Source organism: Hibiscus syriacus, unplaced genomic scaffold, assembly GCF_006381635.1.
Source record: "Hibiscus syriacus cultivar Baekdansim isolate YM2019G1 unplaced genomic scaffold, ASM638163v2 tig00111100_pilon, whole genome shotgun sequence".
NCBI classification, from domain to species: domain Eukaryota; kingdom Viridiplantae; phylum Streptophyta; class Magnoliopsida; order Malvales; family Malvaceae; genus Hibiscus; species Hibiscus syriacus.
In genome coordinates this window covers 991,484-1,009,591 of record NW_024062985.1, presented here as the reverse complement: position 1 = coordinate 1,009,591, position 18,108 = coordinate 991,484, and the positions used below count along the sequence as shown (strand labels likewise).

Genomic DNA, 18,108 nt, shown 5'->3' with positions numbered 1-18,108 from the left:
AAGAAGATGAAAGAAAAAATGGCAAGGTTTTGAAGTTTTACCTCTATCAAAGCTTGAAGTGAAAAGGATACGATTTTTGTTTGTTATACAATTTTTGTTACTTGTTGTGTTCTCTATTTTACTTCAACAGACGTAATAGATTAAAAAAATGGAAGACAAGTTGAAAATTGAAATTTGCTTACTCTAGGACAGAGACAGGTTTGTCATTATAATCATAGATTTAAGCGCGTGGTCCGTATCATTTTAAAAATAAAGCCAACAAGAATATACAAATATTTAATTACCAGCTTTGGATAAATAACTATTGGTTTATACGCACGCACCCACAGTTTTTCATGAAAACCAAAAGGTATTATAATATTGGTTTAATGTATTATAATATTAATTAAACAAACTAACCTGCCAGTGGATTGATCAAGTAATTAATGATGCACCAACTGATCTCCAAGCTTATCGGTACAGGACCTAATATTAATATTTGGGTTCCTTACACTATAATACCTCACCGTGATACTATAATATTAATATTTTGCAACTTGCGTGTACATTTTCAATTATAATGCAAAATCAGAATCACATAATCATGCCCAACAACAGCCCATGCCCTACCCATGCTTTGGCATCACCGAACGCATGAGAAATCAATAAAATTTCTCAGCATATATACATATACATACATATATATTTATAAGCATAAACCTGACCTATTTAAATTAATAGGCTTTTAAAAAGGTCCGAGCCTGGTTAAATAGGTCAAGTCAGACCAGACTTTATGTAGGTCAGGCTGTATGCCCCTGTAGGCCGGCCTGACCTATTCCCACCCCTATTTGAGAGTGATGAACAAGTTGAAATTAATATCCGCACAAGTAAACTTGTTCTGGGAATGTAATCCGTAAGTTTATCTGGAATAATCACACTTTAATAATATCAAATATTAAAAAAAACTACATGCGCACTGTAGTGTATTCTGAAAGTCAAATAACCTGGAATAAAATCCACTTTCATTGAGCTTGAAATGCATTGAGATTGTTAAGTGATTTAGATTAAAGAAGTGAGAGCTGGGAATATTTCTGAATATAGGATAGGTTTGCTTTGTGAGTGAGAGAGGAATATATTGGGGGCTTATCCATCCCTATAACTTGGATGGATGAATGAAATTGTCTTTGCAGAGAATGCAAAGGGCAGCACACTATAGCAACAGTAGGTGAAATAAGCACAAGAGAACCAAATGAAAAGGGATGACTTACTTGGCCCTCTCGTTGCTACATGTCCAAAATTAATACCTTAATTACGTTGATTCTGTTTTTAGAAAAGGATTTAAATTATGACTCATTTGAAATTAAAATATGAATGTAAGAGTTATTTATTATGAAATTGTTAAAATTATCGCATTTCAACTATTTCGAAGATTATTTTATTAATCATCTTAATCAAAATATTATCTGAATCTTTAAAAAAAGATTAAAACTTTTTTTATTAGAAATGCATGTAATTATAAACAAGATAAAAAATTAATATGCAACTATTTCGAAGATTATTTATTAATCATCTTAATCAAAATATTATCTTGAATCTTTAAAAAAAGATTAAAACTTTTTTTTATTAGAAATGCATGTATAATTATAAACAAGATAAAAAATTAATATGCAAAAGGAAAAAAACACGATTATATATAATAATTAATATAAACATTAAATAAAATGAGCAAATATGGGCTTTCTATTCTTTCTTGTTTTCCTTCGAGATTTACAGGTTGTGACGCGAGTAAACCCTAGCTCACTTAAGCGAATTTCGTGCTTCATTCCAAAGGTTTGCTCTTTATCACTAAATTCCGTTATTTTTAGTTTATAATAAAATTTGAAGGATAAATTATCGAAGGAATGCCAATTGCTTGTTATAGTTGTTTTGCTTATATTATATTTGTAGAACTAAGCTCCAATTTTAATCACGCTTTTGACTGTTTATTAATATAATGTTTACTTTTTGAGTTTCTGATCATCCATTATTGCTAGGATTGTTTCAACTCGTAAAGATTCGAAGTGATTTCTTTTACTAGTTCTTGATTTCAATTTAATTCATGTTTTGAAAGGAATAATTGTGGGTTCTTTTTGTTCTTCTCTTTTCTGATGGGAATTTGAATTTAGGGTGCTGTTTAATTGATTACTTAATCATATCATCAATCTCACATCTGAAACTCCGTTTACTGAATTGGAATTGTTGTAGCAATTGCATGGTTCTAGAGTTCCAAAAAAGGAAACTTGCATGTTTAAGGATTGTTTTTGAACTTGGTTTAATGGAAGAGTTATATGTTTAGTTTAGAAGAGCATCTAGAAAGCTTATGTTGGTTAAACGGTCGGTTCTCTTGTCCATACATGGATAATCTATTTTGTTTGCAAAATTGACCGTATGTTCTTTCGGGAAGCCGAGTTTAAAGATATCCATTTCACCTGTTTAGCTGCATCCTTGTGGCTTAGACTAGCATACATTGGTTTGATTGTTGAATATTAGCTGCATCCATAAGTGAGATTTTGGATGTTCTTTTCTTAGTCCCAAGCTCAACATTACCATTTCCTCTATGCTATCATTGACCGTGATTTTAGGTGTGCTCAGATGGCAGATGTTCAAGGTGTAGATGACAAACCATGTGAAGAAAGTTTGCCCTGCACATCTCAAAAGCAGGAAACTCGTGATGAAATGCTTTCTAGGCATAGGTAATTCAATGATATTCTATATGCATTTCTTACCATACCTGTAGCTTTATTCTAATTCATGGTTTCAGGTAGTTGACTGATGTGTACCTTGCTTTCACATTTAACCTAGTTAATTATTCTTGCTTCTTTCCTAGCACAATGTAAATGGTTTAATAAGGTTAGTTGCTATTATGAAGTAAGGCTCATATGTAAATATTAATATGCCCTGATCTAACAAATTTGATTCTTAAACCCTTAAAAAACTGCTGTTTGCTTGCTGGTGTTTAGCCCATTGCAAGTTAGTTGGGGCTTTTCTTAAATAATATATATTTTCCCTTTACGTGACTTATTTTTTCTACTATTCTCCAGAAAAGAGATATCAGAGCTACAAAATAAGGAAATCAGCCTGAAAAAGGCAGCAGCAAAGGGTAGCAAGGCTGAACAGAAAGCTAAAAAGAAGCAGGTGGAGGAAGAGATCTCTCAGCTCTCTTCTAAACTCAAGGAAAAACAAGCTCAAGAGCTTTCTTCACTAGGATACAGTAATGGAAATGATAAAGCAATATCGACAATTTAGTTAAGGCAATTGCTGGGGTGTCTGTAACTCCTCAGCAGGATCATCCAAAGCCTAGCAAAGGTGCCAAGAGAAGAGAGAAAAGGGCTCAGCAAGACGCTGCCAGAGAACAACGGATTCAAGAAGAGCAGAGCAACATTGTGAGTGATAGAATGATTGAAGATGAGAAATTGGAGAGAAAACTCAAACCCCTGGGATTCACAATCAATGAAATAAAGCCGGATGGACATTGCCTCTACCGAGCTGTCGAAGATCAGCTGGCCCTTCTGTCTGGAGGTTCTTCTCCTATACATATCAAGAGCTACGGGAAATGGCGGCTGCTTATATGAGGAAACACACATCCAATTTTCTTCCTTTTTCCTGTCAGAGAATACGGTAGATGGAGATTCTGATGATTCACTAGCAGAGAGATTCGAGAACTACTGTAAAGAGGTGGAGTTGACTGCTGCATGGGGAGGGCAGTTAGAGCTTGGAGCTTTAACTCACTGCCTGAGAAAACACATCATGATATTTTCGGGATCTTTTCCTGATGTGGAGGGGAAAGGAGTACAAATCTGATGGAGGGTCTTCTTCATCTGAAGGGACTCTCAGGTTGTCATACCATAAGTATGCATATGGGCTTGGGGAGCACTATAATTCTGTCATCCCAAATTTGATCATATAGACTTAATATAGTAATCTGCTGAATGTTACTTTCCATGTGCATGTTTGCTACAATTTGATGTTTTAAGGGAGCAAGCAAATTTTGGCTCTTAACTATATTTTTGAAACTTGGTTTTGATTGAATTGTTGATGCAGTATTTTGGCATATGTTTTGGTAAATGAGAAAATGTGAGAGATGATGGCAAATTCTTTAAAAAAATGTGTTTTGGAAATGTGAATATATTCCGACTTGATAATAATGCCAAAATCTATGCAGAGATGATGATGCTGAGATGAAACCAAATAGGAAAATACCCCATTCTTGAAACATGCAGCTCCTTCAAGGAAGGTCGAATGACTTTAAGAAATGTAAGTAATTAGCAGGCCATGTGATGAATCTTGTAGAGCATCATATATCAACAAGATATTTGTACTTTTAAGAAGTTCTAAATTTGCATCCTACACTTCAATTGCATTTTTTTAGTATTGTTGAATGCTGGGTATGTTAAGGATAGTGAAGTCATTTTAAGTGTAGTTATTGTCACATGTTGTGTATTTGCACACTGTTATGATCTATTGAATTATTTTATTCCTTTTTTACTCCAGTGCATGGACAGTATAAATGGGGTATCCAGGGTGATTAGGTTCCTCATCAGGGCTAAGCAGTTTAAAACTTCAGAAGTCTCCCAGTAAGGTCCTTTGAGCTTCCATTTCCTATACTCTTCCCTGCTAGATAACAATGGAAGTGATTACAAGGATGGTTGCAGACAGTCCGGTGGTGATCTTTAGCCGGACCACGTGTTGCATGAGCCACACCATCAAGACTCTGATAAGTGGCTTTGGGGCTAACCCTACGGTATACGAGCTCGATGAAGTTCAGAATGGGGGACAGATTGAAAGAGCACTGCAGCAGATGGGGTGCAAGCTCGGTGTACCGGTTGTGTTCATAGGGCAGCAGCTCATTGGGGGTCCTAACCAAGTCATGTCCCTGCAAGTGAGGAACCAACTTGTCCCATTGCTCATCAGGGCAGGCGCTATATGGCTGTGAAACCTCAAAAGTTATTTTCTCTACTCAAATTGGTACTAGTCAAAGTAATTTGTACTTCCGAGCAAAACTTAAAAAATGTAAGTGTTCAAGGCAAGGAGCAGCCACTGAGAGTGGAATTGCAAGTGCTGCATATAAAAGTATAAATAAAAGAATGGTTTGTCTTTGTTTAGCCTTCGCCGATCTGTGTCAGCCAGGAAAATTGGAGAATAGCCTCGACATTGGTACTAAAAGTCAGCCGACATTTGTTTTCTCCCACTTCTTTTCTTTTAGTGCCACAAAACTAGTGAACTCGCAAGTCTTTTTTGTGTGAATAAGGTAATATAAGCAAATAGAATAGTCACTCGATTATGGTTCCTTTTTCTTGTTGAATCTCTCTATTATAAAATATTACAAATGATACTCGACTTAAAAAATAATAAATTATTATTTTAAATTAAAAATTTAACAATAAATGACGTGACAATTAATAAAATTTTCATTGTCTATCTATTAATGATAACACCAAAATATTTCTCTTTTTTTCTCGTTTTAAATCAATTATAACTTTAACCACTAACAAAATCATCATAACCTTCACCAGTATCCACTGAAAATCACTGACTCGACTCGGCAAGTGTCATTGAAAGAAACATATCCTGAAAGATACATTGTTCAATAATTTTTATCGAAGAAATATATCCTAAAAGATTCACAGTTCAAGAATATGCAGAATTTTAACAACAGGAACATCTTCTATATCAAATTCTCATCCATTCAAACTTTATATTGCTCGTCTATCTATGTCAAACCATTTGTTGTAGTAGACAACACTGTTGATTTTGATCTCATCTCTAGCATAATATGTCAAACCATTTTTTTAATATAGTTCAGATAAACAAATGATGAATTTTGTTTTCCGCCAAATATTTGAAGCTTCCTTCTAAGATATATAAATACAAGATTTTCAAGCCAAAATTTTATGAAAGCAGTTCCTGCTGTCCCAGCAAGCTATAAGTTCAAAGAAAAAAAAATTCTGAAAATACAATTTTAAAGACAGAAAAAAGTTTTGAAAATAAAAAATATAATTTCGACACCAATAAGCATATGGTCTATCATAGAATACCAAAGCGACTAGACAAGAGAATAGTGCTAGACTGCTTTCTCTACAAAGAATATTTATTTATATCTAGCTATGGATGATTACTTGAAATTTAATTATGAGTACATTAGTGATAAAAGAAAAAAAAGAGTAAGATAAGTGATTTTTATTAGTTGAAACTATGGATGACGTGATAGGAAGAGACTATCAAATATTTTTTTAAGAAAAAAGATCTTCGAGATATGAGAGGACAAGTGTGTATGAAGTTAAGTTGACTAAATGGTTGAGGTGATTTGAGTAATTCATTGTATTAGTTTTTATATTGTGTTTTGGATTATAATTGTCGAGTTTAAGATATTTTTTTATAAAATGAATACCGGTTTCATATTTAGGGCTTAAAAATGAATAAATTGAAATTTTCATATTCTAATGGTTAGGTTAATGAGGGGACTTTGATTAGATTCTAAGATTGAGAGATTTTTTAAAACTTTTATTTAAGAAAATAAAAAAATGAAGGAAACAAAAATTCAAGATTGAATTGATGTTTGTATAAAAAAGTTAGGGATTAAATTAAAAACTAATCAGTTTTAATATACTAAATCATCGAAATAACAAAAATTAATGAATTACTAATTAAATTGAACTAAATTGCTAATATAAGCATTCGAAATATATTTTGTAATTTAAAGTCCAAAAGTGAACAAAATAAAAATAAAAATGATTAAACATGAGTTTATTCTTAAAAAAAAAATTGGCAAGAAAAAATTGTTAATTGGGAGTATTATTTTCACTCTGATGTTTGCTAAAAACACGGAACGTTATCAGTTGGGGTTTAGATGAGTTTGCGAGGCACCGTTTCTTTTCCTTAGCCCCACGGTCACGCCCTCCAACCTCTCTCGTTCTCTTCACATTTTATCCGCCACAACCATAGATATACAAGCATCGAATTTATCTCTAAAAGATACATTAGCAGCCATGAACTGCGTTGCAATGTGCTCTACAGCTCTAATATTCACTACTACTTTCAATCCCTTCCCAGTTCTACGCCGTTTTCCTCCTCAATCGAGATGTTTGAGGCTACCCAGACCTTGGCCTGCATTCAGAGCTTCGAGAATCGTTTGTATGGCGGTGCGTTTGACAAAACAAACTTCGTCGTTTTAAATCGAGGAAAGCAGAACTGAGATTTTGCTAAAGATAAACTTTTGTTGCTTTCGTTTTTCTCTTTTTGATTTTTTTTATTTGTAGGAGCCGTATCTGATAACGAAACTGGAATCTGAAGAGAAGACGTGGAAGGAATTATCGGTAGAGTTCTTAATTTCTCTTGTTAAATAAGTTTCAATTATTTGAGAAATGAGAGTGTTTTAGTTGTGTGTTAGTCACATTGGTCGGCCTGATTATTCTTTAGTTTTTGGAATCAAAATTAGGCATGGTTTCTGTAAGTTTGCTTCGCAGAGGATAAAATTTGCTCTGAGAAAAGTTAGTCAGCTAGGTTCATCCGGTATTAGAAAGACACTTCGCCAAAAATGTAAAAACGGAAATCCAAGTTGGTCAAACTATAAGGTTTATCTTTTACTGCCTTTGATAGCTTAACTGCCATTTACACTGCAGGCAATTATTCGTTTTCAGCATCAACTGTTTCTAATATTTTTGAATGTGGTGATGATTGTCTTGATGAATGATTTAGGAGTAAAATTCCAAGGTTTCTCTACCTTAAACTTGAAAATATAGTTCTCTATGCCATTGATAGTCTCCAAATTCAGTTGTTTATTTAAGTTTCTGTTTCACTAAACAATGACACTGTAGGTTAGGCTTGCTGATCCAGATGTTGTCTCCAATCCCTCTGAATACCAAAAACTGGCACAATCTGTTTCGGAACTTGACGAGGTATTGGATTTCGTCTTGCTTCCTCTTAGCTGGATAAAACCCTTAATCTCTTTCATTGCTAATAAAGTTTCCATTGACATGAATTTCATGTTCTATTTTCTTGATGGATAGGTTGTATCAACTTTCAGGAGATTTAAGGATTGTGAGAAGCAATTAAAGGAGGCCAAAGGTAATTTTGACGATCTTATTTAAAATGGTTTTTCTATAAGATTTTTAAAGTTGTGTTTACTATAAGATAAAAGCTAGTCAATCCTTTTTCATATTTTTTTCAGCTTCATCAGAAGAGGATGGCACTGATGAAGATATGGCTGAGATGATAGCATCTGAAATCAGCTCTTTATCTGGTCAACTGAAAGAGCTTGAGGAGAAGCTTAAGGTTTCGCTCAATATCTTAACTCATATCTAACTACCACTATAATTTTTTTCCATATCTAGGAGCCACTATCCAAGTGAATAACATGTGTCTATTGTCTACTTTAGTCAAGTGCAAGATAGAAGTTATGATCACTTTTCTTTGCATTACAAAATAGTTCCGTTTAAAATGTTCCAACATTTTGGAATGAGCTGGATACTGACTGCATATTTTATATACCATTGTTCTTTGATGAGCATTAATCAATATCGAGCCTTATAGTGGAATATGTACTATTATTGCTTATGGTCTCTCAAATTACTATATTGCTTCTATGTCAACAGTTGCTGCTGCTTCCAAGTGATCCTCTTGATGCAAGAAATATAATGCTTGAAGGTAATTATATCGCCTTTCTTAATCTTGTTGAGGAGATAATTTATCGACAGAATTTCTAGGTCAGACAGGATTCAGGCTGTACTTCGCTATAATTTGCATTGTGCTTCAGTTTGAGCAATTATCCATGTTAGAAATCATTCCTCTTGGTTGGATATTTCTATATACTTATTACTTAAGCATTGATCTTCATACAAGTTGTACTTTCCGTGTGATATGGATGATAGTTTTAGATGCATCATCTAATGAAAATTTCCTTCACATTCCCACTTTAATGAACTATGCTTGTCTATATTCCAGTGAGGGCAGGTACTGGTGGTGATGAGGCTGGAATATGGGCCGGTGATCTTGTAGGTACATGTTTCTTTTATCCTTTTAGATTTATGGATTGTAATCATTTTTTATCATTGAATATTTTAAGGCGATCTAAAAGAAGCTATTGACTTTATGACATAGAAGTAGAACGGAAATATTTTTTTTAAAATAATGCTGGGGTTGACTTAGGAAACAATTTAATTTCTACTTCTAGCTTAATGGAACCAGGCAAATGATACGTTTTGATTCTTGTTTTGACCTATATATTTTTCTGATATATTTTGACTAGAGATTAGTCGACCTTGCTCTTTTAAAAACATCTTAATGGACCTTCAATATCCTTTCCACTAATATCCAGGTCAGAATATCAGAAGTACAGTGAGCGGAACTCTTGGAAATCCACCCTAATTTCATGCTCTGAGGTATGTCTTACCGGAGTAATATTAATTGTACCTTCTTGTAGAATCTTGTTAAAATACATGGGTTCCATACTCATTCTATCAAAACAGCCATAACTGATAGTTAATATGACTTCTAGTACTTATTGCTAGGAAGTTTTAATTAAAATTGTGTACAAAGTATTTCTAGCATCGTACTTGCTGTTTTTCAAGAGCAGCAAAATATCCATGCTATTGTTCTTCATATGACTCAAATTTTTGGCACTTTTAAGGCTGAAAAAGGAGGATTCAAAACTTGTGTGATAGAGGTCAAGGGGAGTCGTGTCTACAGCAAATTGAAATATGAATCAGGTGTTCATAGGGTTCAACGTGTTCCTCAAACAGAAACACAGGGCCGTGTGCACACTTCTACAGCAACTGTAGCCATCATGCCTGAGGTAGATTACATTACAGACCTGAATCAGATTTGCCTTGAGACATCTTGCGTGTGAACCCATTGTCATCTCAGTTTTCAACTGTGTTTTGAGCCTAGGAATTAATATCAATTATTTTAGCCTTTTGAATGCTTATTACAAGCCTTTGTTTAACAAAACATTAGCTTGCATTTTATCTGCTGCATTCAACATATCTGATCATGAGCTCTTTTTTTTTTCATTTGAGTTCATTTGTGATTTACATGAATTTTGGGTTAGGCCGATGAAGTTGAGGTGGAAATTGATCCAAAAGACATTGAACTCACAACTGCAAGATCTGGTGGTGCTGGAGGTATAAATGCATAGAATATGAATTGAACTATGATCAAGTGAATCTGCAGTTCTTCATGTGTCATTTCCCTTTCCCCCATTTTTTCGAGAGGTTCTTTATGCTTCATTATTGTGCAGGCCAGAATGTCAACAAGGTGGAGACAGCGGTTGATCTCATCCACAAGCCAACTGGGATCCGTATATTCTGTACAGAAGAAAGGACCCAACTTCAGAACAAGAATCGTGCTTTGCAGCTGCTACGAGCAAAACTGTGAGGCACAACTTAACCATATACTGCTTTTGTGGTATCTGTTTTTGTTGTTTTACAGTGCTATTTATTTTAATCAGTAATTAGAAATTATTATCTGAGATCAGTAATCAGTATCCTTGCTTTCATATTTTCTCAAAAATAGCTTATATCTTCCATTTTGGTCCATTCCTTATGATCTATGTCATCCTTACAGGTATGAAATAAAAGTAAGGGAGCAGACAGAGCTGATAAGGAATCAACGAAAATCACAGGTATCACATTGGTTTGCTTGTTACATTTTTTTTTGATAAGAACGTCAGGCCTCGTTAAAAACCCCCTTCTTGACTAATGGAGCTTGTAGGGAAGCTCCTTAGTTAGCGGAAGGAGGAAAAGAGTGCCTTAGGATTTTATTGAACATAAGAATATTACATAAGATACACCCTGGAAACACTCTTAACCGAAACAAATAAACACATCAACCTAACCACCCATAAGCATCAACACTAGCTCAGCCTCAAACAACAGTAAACCAACAAAACCCTACTAAAAAAACATAAAAAATTCAGCCGATCCCTGTTTAGCCAAAATATCAGCCTCACAATTACAACTCCTAGGAATGTGTCTAACAATAATCTCCCTAGCAGAAACTAGGGACACAATTTTCCCAACCATTGTACTAAAAAAGGAGCTGAAGTCGGCAACAAAATCCAATCCACTGTGATTTACAATCACTCTCTATTATCAATCTTCCCTTCGTAGCCCAAACAGATGAGAGAAAGAAATCAATGCCTTTCTCAATGGCTTTCAATTCAACCAGAGTAGGAGGACCTGAACCAACACCATTCGAAAAGGACCCTAAAGTTTTACTGTTCGAATCTCTTAAAATGCCCCCAATTCCACCCACCAGCCCATCACCTCTGACTGCCCCATCAACATTAAGTTTGAAAAAATGTGTTGGAGGAGGAAGCCAACTCTGAACATTCTTTCTCTTAAAGTTTCTCTTAAAGATACGATGGGCTGTATAATCAGAAGCAAATATAGCTATAAAATTGGTAATGAGAGGAATATTCGGTTTTGGCAAGAGACTTGGGCATTGGATCATCCTTTAATGGTCATGTTTCCTAGACTATTCTCTATTGCAGTGAACAAAACTGGAAAATTATTTCAGTTTGGGGAATACAGCTCGTGGGGTTGGTTTTGGAATGTTCAGTTGAGAAGGGAGTTGAATGACTGGGAATATGAGCAATTGACAAATTTGATGGCTGTTATTTCGGATTTTTCTATCTCTGCTAATGGACTGTTCTGGAAGGGCAATGGAGACAGGGTTTTCTCTGTTAAATCATGTGTTAATCTATCTTATTCGGGTACTTTCGATTCGGTGGAAGCTAATTTTTGGAAAACTATTGTTTGGAGGGGCTTGTTGCCTTCTAGAGTGGAGACTTTTCTTTGGCAAGTGGTCTTAAAGAAGCTGGCAGTGAAGACAACTCTGGTTAAGAGAGGTGTTCAGGGCATAAATGATACTTTATGTCCTTTTTGTAAGCTAGTAGAAGAGTCACCATCTCATTTATTCTTTTCTTGTTTGGTTGTTTGGCCAATATGGACTAAATTCATGGGCTACTGGAATTTTCAGTCTATTTTTCATGAAGATGCTGAAAGATTCCTACTTGCATGGGCTGACTTAAAGACCAACTCTCTAATTTGGTCACTTATTCCTGGAGTGATTTTATGGACAATATGGAAAACTAGGAATTCTATAGTGTTCAATGGAGGGAAGCTAGATCGAGCAGAAATTTTCTTTCTACCAAGGGCCAGGCTTGCTTCATGGTTTCTAGCTAAGGAAACTAAGATTTCTATCTCCAAGGATGCTCTTATTGCTGACCCTTCCTTAGGGGAATCTTGCTCGTCCCATTCTAATCGGATTCAACTAAGTTTCCTTGGTCCCCTCCTCCAAAGGGTTTATTAAACTTAACGTGGATGCGGCTGTTTCTAGTGATTGGAAGAGGAGTGGTTTAGGCGGTGTTCTAAAAGACATGTCTGGTTCGATTCTTGGCTCCTTCAATGAGGCTGCTGGTCCGGGGCCTCCATCTTTGATGGAATTGAAAGCTATCCTAAAGGGTTTAAATTTTTATGAATCTATTCGACATAGGTTTAAGGATCGGTTGATTATTGAGAGTGATAGTAGGGTGGCAGTTGGCTGGGTCAAGGATGTTGTTTTATGTCCTGTTGTTTATGTTCATATTGTTAAAGACATTATTCAGAAGCTTAGTGTTGTGAATGTATTATTAGATGGGTTAATAGGACATCCAATATAGAGGCGGACGTCCTAGCTAAGGCAGGCATTGGTTGATTTGTATGTTCTGTTAAGGACTGTTTCTTGTTGGTTTTCTATCTCTTTAGGGAGATTAGACCTTGTATTATTATGTATTTATTTGAAGTTGATGAAATCCTAGGGCACTCTTTTCCTCCTTCCGCTGATTAAGGAACTATCTTCAAGTTCCATTAATCATGAAGGGGTTTTTTAATAAGGCCTATTATTCCTATAAAAAAATAGGATTATGATGCTTGTCTGCAAGGGTGGGGTCCCCAACAAGTGAGTCAACCTGAATAATTATATTCGGATACTTAGCAAGAAACCATTTAGCCAATGGTATGCTTGTTACATGAGTGGCAGTTTTGGGGTTTAATGAAAATGACTTTTCATATACAGCTTCAAGTGCCTCAATTCCACTTCCATACCTCCAATTTAAGTACAAATTAATAACTATCTACGGTGTGTCCAATGGTAGTCTGGTAATTTTGGGTGATCATCATCATCATTATTAAACTTGAGTTGTTAACAGTAGCTAACACACACCATTAACTAAGCATTACAATAGTTGTTAAAAGAATCTTTGAGAACCTTTTGCAAGTCTTCCATGTATCATGCTCACTTGTATGATGAAGTACCATCCTTTTCAGGTCGTTTTGCCCTCTTTCTTGTTTGTTGTTTCATATTCTCTCTTATGTCTGTATGGTTGTAGTGACAGATTGGCAAGAAAGTATGCTGATTCTGATTGTGTGTTTGCTTTCTTCTAAATGAAATTTCCTCTTCTGGATTTTTCCTTTTGGTATTAAATATTTGGGACTGGATTTGAAATGCCTTATGTTTATGTCACGTATCTTGATATGCAGGTTGGTACTGGTGCTCGTGCTGAAAAGATTCGAACCTACAATTATAAGGTCCCAAGCTTCTTCTAAGTTGCTTTTAGTTACAGGATATAGCATATAGAAACCATATAAGAATATATAGACAATATTTACACAATTTTTAAGAGAGATTAGATATGCTGAATGTATATTTTGTTTATGGAATTACTGGTTGCTTATGTTGCCTTTGTTAGAAACTCAAATGGCTTATGGCTGACTGCAAGTCACTTGTGGAGTCTGATAAGTATCGTGTTGCTACCTTTATCAGGACAATAGGGTTACCGACCACCGGCTAAAGATGAACTATGAGCTTACATCTTTTCTTGAAGGTGATATTGAGAACGCAGTTCAGGTACTATTTATACCTCTATTTCTTCTTTCATTGCCCCTCTCTCTTTCTCTTCCCAATATTTTACATGAACATGTATCTATCTCGATATCGAACTAGAAAAAATATAGAATAGGGTTCCATACACTGGAATATGATTAAAATTGTAATGCAAAGTCTTGCATCTTACAGGCTTGTGCATCAATGGAGCAGAAGGAGCTCCTGGAAGAGCTTGCCGAGTCTGTGGCTACAACCGCTGGCTAAACGGTAACACTGTGATTTGATCGGAGTGTCCGTGATGTCAGGCGAGAATGGAATAAACTTTGAAGAAGATACTCGTTCAACAAATCAAGAAAGCACAGTCACTTGCACTCCCAGTCCCATCATCATGACAATGCTTTTCGCTTGGGTGGCTGTGATAATTGTTCAAATACAAAGACAACTTAACATTCTTAAAATGCAATGTATGTTGTATAAATTGTTTTATTGGTAATATTGCTTTCTTTCTTTATTTCATATTTTGAGTGCAAAAAAATTTTCTGCAGTAAAATCTTCTTAAAATTTGCTTTTGTAAATTATAACTTGTCAATTTTGGGTTTATAAATGAAATTACACTATACAGTTCTCAGTGTACTACCATTACCAGTTACAAGTGACCTTTGACCCTTTCGAAATACCCTACGTTGTGTAGTTTAGTCTAAAATATTAAATTAAAAATAGGGTAAACCATACCAGATAAATTTTATTGGTGATTCGTTTATACTATTGGATTTTTAATGTCTTCAATTATAATATTGAATTTTAATTTTATATTCAATTATATTATTCCACCGTTAAGTTATTAGCGAAACGATGACAAAAACTACTTTCTATGATGGAAATAATGTAAACTGTTTAATAATATTATTTTAGTCAAATAGGATCTATGTGTACTTTTTTACCTTTTCTTATTTCGTATAAAACTCAATTTAAAACTCTAAATACCAAATAGAAAATCCACGGTAGCAGACCTCTAGAACTTATGCTCGATGGACTCAAAGAATCTCATCTCAGTGTTCAATTTCAAGGTCACTGAAAGGCATCTTTACGAACCCGCCAACTACTGGCATAATTGAAACTGAAATTACAAGATTTAAGACATCAGTTTTTTTTTTTACTTCAAGAAGTTCAGAAAGAAAAGCTAAGTGAATATTGAAGAAATTGGGTAGATGGATTTGTTGGGTCATTAGAAAATGGCTAAATGTTAGTTTTGGTTGTTGAAGTGATTAGACCAGTTAGGGCGTTGTAACTGTGATTGATGGCTTTAATATACCGAGTTAATCGATTACCAGGCTGTTGTAGCTCTAGTTAATGGGCTATAAAAGATCACTTTTGCAAGACTGGCCCAATATAATATTGGCCTACATTGGTTACAAACCTAAAACTTTTCGGCCCCTCAAGTCCTAAGCCGCCATTCCTTTCTCTTTGTTCGCATTGCTTCTCGTTGTTTGGTTTATGATTCAGGTCTTTAATCATCAATGGTGATTGCTCAATAGACGGACATCTCATTTTCCAAAAGCCAAGCCCGCTGCGAAGTGGAAGTGGTTTTCCACAATGGCTAATTTATTTGATCTCCGAAAGAAATTAAGATGGCATTTGGTTCGTATGAATTCCTTGAAATTAGGGGAATTATAATCCAATTCTACCACTTTTTCATATTTGGTTTAAGTTTTCCGAGGGAATTAAATCTCTCGTGGCTTCAACTTTCCATCAAATGAGGGAAAGTGAATTACATCCAGTCTATGATGGAATTCAATTATCTTATTGGAGGGAATTGAAATTTGACCATACTATCCTCATCAATCTTTTGATAACTTATTTATATATTGAATAAAAATATTTTTTTATTATTTCGGGTCAGGTCAGGTTTCTAATTCATATATTCGGTTCGGGTCGGGTGAAATTTTATTTTGGTCGCATCGGGTCGGTTTTTTAAGTGTGATATTCGGGTCGGGTCGAGTTCGGGTTTAGGGTGAAAAATACCCGATCCGAAAAATATATATAATTTTACCTTATATATTTAGGAATAATTACAATAATACCCCTCTATATATAATTTTTTTTTCAATTAAGTCACTGTTTTTATTGAATAAATATATTTTTATTATTATTTCGGCTCGTGTCGGATTTCTAATTCATATATTCAGGTTGGGTCGGGTGAAACTTTATTTTGGTCGGGTTGAGTCAGTTTTTTTAAGTGTGATATTCGGGTCGAGTCGGGTTTGGGTTTAGGGTGAAAAATACCCGACCCGACCCGTCTCAAAAAATATATAATTTTACCTTATATATTTAGGAATAATTATAATAATACCCCTCTATATATATATATTTTAATTAAGTCACTGTTTTTATTGAATAAAAATAATTTTTTATTATTTTGGGTCGGGTCGGGTTTCTAATTCATACATTCGGGTCGGGTCGGTAAAACTTTATTTTGGTCGGGTCAGATCTCGGGTGGAAGTTCCCTTGTTCTCGGGTCGGGTCGAGTGGACCAAAAACCCTACCTAACCCGACCCATAACCATCTCTAATTGGGATGATTTTAATTTATAATGTTTATTAACATGATTTTTATAATTTATTGAAATAAATAATCAATTAATAAAATTAAAATGTAATTGTTTTAAAAAAATTTATAATATTGCTACATGTAATTTATAAAATAAACTAAAATTAAGTAAAAAAATAAGAAGGGTAATTCTGTCATTTAACATTACTAAAATCAAATTCATTTAATATGTCTACGAATCAAACAGAATATAAAACTGAATTCAAATTTAATTCTTACTAACCAAATAAAATATGAAATTAAATTTCAATTCGACAAATTCCTTTTCTTTCACATTTTTCAATTTTCTCGTAAACATTTCAACAAATCAACCGATATCTTTATTCACTCATGATCTCCAACAATGGCAGTAAACCAAAATTTCCAAACCCTAAGAATGGACTTCCTATCAATTTGTTCTGCGGCGCCCTTCCAATCGAGAAAACCAGCTCCACTCAAAGACACCGAGACTCCTCTCAAACCCATCACCCCCGAAACCACTTCCAAGCAACGCCCTTTCACCGTCGCTTACCTTATAAATTAATGCGGCTTTTCCTTAGAGTCCGCCATTGCAGTTTCCGAGAAGATACAGTTCCAGTCCCCTGAGAGACCCGATTTGATCTTAGCTCTTTTGAGAAACTACGGGTTCTCAAAAACCCAGATCTCAAATCTCATCAGGAAACGACCAAAGCTTCTTTTATCCCATCCCCAAAATATCCTTCTGCCAAAGCTCGAGTTTTTTCGGTCTGTCGGGTTGTCAAGCATTGAACATGCGAGGACTCTTTCATCGGAGACAACCCTTTTGACCCGAAGTTTAGGGAACAAAATCATCCCCACTTACGAGTTTCTCAAGAGTGTTTTTGCTATCTGATGAAAAAATCGTTGCTGCCTTGAAGCGCACTACATGGATCTTCCTAGTAGATCCCTCTAAGAGTCTTATCCCCAATGTGGCTTATTTGAAAGAATCGGGCGTGCCCCCGAATTGTGTCTCCCTTTTATTAACTCATTTCCCCGAAGCCGTGATGCAAAGCATGGATCCTTTTGTGAAACCGTGAGAGAGGTTAAAGGAATGGGGTTCGAGTCGAGGAAACCCACGTTCGTGTTAGCGATTCACGCCCTTTCGGGGAAAGGCAAGGCAACAAGTCGATATGGGACAAGTGTTTCGAGGTTTACGAGCGATGGGGTTGGTCTAAAGATGATATTCTCTCGGCATTTAGGAAACCGCCTCACTCCATGATGTTGTCGGAGAAGAAAATCGTGAAGAGTATGGATTATTTTGTTAATGAAATAGGGTGGCCATCCAGAGTTATAGCTGAATGCTCCGTGGTCTTGTTCCTCAGTTTGGAGAAGAGAATAATCCCCAGGTGTTCTGTTTTCCAGATTCTGTCGTCCAAGGGATTGATAAAAGAAGATTTCATCTTAACGACCGTGTTGCTGCCAGTCGAGGAACGGTTCTTTGAGAGGTTTTTGAGCAGATATCAGGAGGAAGTGCCTGAATTGCTGTGTGTATATCAAGGGAAGGTGAATTCTGAGGGATTATGATGTTTAATCTCTACTTATCAATTGGTAGTAAATTAACTAAGCATTGGTGAATTTTGGCACCAAATTAGTGCCACTGCAACTTGCATTTCGCGTGCATATTAA

General features: G+C 35.2%; 2 protein-coding genes and 2 pseudogenes across 2 annotated transcripts; all 4 read left to right on the top strand.

Annotated features, from left to right (window-relative positions):
- Nucleotides 1–1,698: 1,698 nt before the first annotated feature.
- Nucleotides 1,699–4,047, top strand: LOC120153449 (annotated as a pseudogene).
- Nucleotides 4,048–4,318: 271 nt separating this feature from the next.
- LOC120153451 (monothiol glutaredoxin-S1-like) lies at nt 4,319–5,216 on the top strand. Its single transcript, XM_039165403.1, has one exon. It carries the CDS (start codon nt 4,643–4,645, stop codon nt 4,949–4,951), a length of 309 nt encoding a protein of 102 aa, XP_039021334.1. The 5' UTR covers nt 4,319–4,642; the 3' UTR covers nt 4,952–5,216.
- A 1,731-nt stretch (nt 5,217–6,947) lies between these two features.
- On the top strand, nt 6,948–14,213 carry LOC120153455 (peptide chain release factor APG3, chloroplastic-like). Its single transcript, XM_039165405.1, has 15 exons — nt 6,948–7,157; nt 7,275–7,331; nt 7,833–7,913; nt 8,025–8,082; nt 8,186–8,289; nt 8,610–8,661; nt 8,959–9,012; nt 9,337–9,395; nt 9,644–9,808; nt 10,064–10,136; nt 10,253–10,385; nt 10,579–10,636; nt 13,536–13,583; nt 13,819–13,902; nt 14,071–14,213. The coding sequence occupies exons 1-15, from the start codon at nt 7,005–7,007 to the stop codon at nt 14,140–14,142; spliced, it is 1,251 nt and encodes a 416-aa protein (XP_039021336.1). The 5' UTR covers nt 6,948–7,004; the 3' UTR covers nt 14,143–14,213.
- Nucleotides 14,214–16,828: 2,615 nt separating this feature from the next.
- Nucleotides 16,829–18,085, top strand: LOC120153547 (annotated as a pseudogene).
- Nucleotides 18,086–18,108: the final 23 nt, after the last annotated feature.

What these genes read in the sequence shown, in the direction of transcription:
- LOC120153455 (XM_039165405.1), top strand. Translation starts at nt 7,005, where the DNA reads ATGAACTGCGTTGCAATGTGCTCTACAGCTCTAATATTCACTACTACT. An exon ending in ATGGGCCGGTGATCTTGTAG is followed by an intron (nt 9,013 to 9,336) that starts GTACATGTTTCT and finishes TATCCAGGTCAG; the next exon opens with AATATCAGAAGTACAGTGAG. An exon ending in CTGTAGCCATCATGCCTGAG is followed by an intron (nt 9,809 to 10,063) that starts GTAGATTACATT and finishes ATTTTGGGTTAG; the next exon opens with GCCGATGAAGTTGAGGTGGA.
- LOC120153451 (XM_039165403.1), top strand. Translation starts at nt 4,643, where the DNA reads ATGGAAGTGATTACAAGGATGGTTGCAGACAGTCCGGTGGTGATCTTT.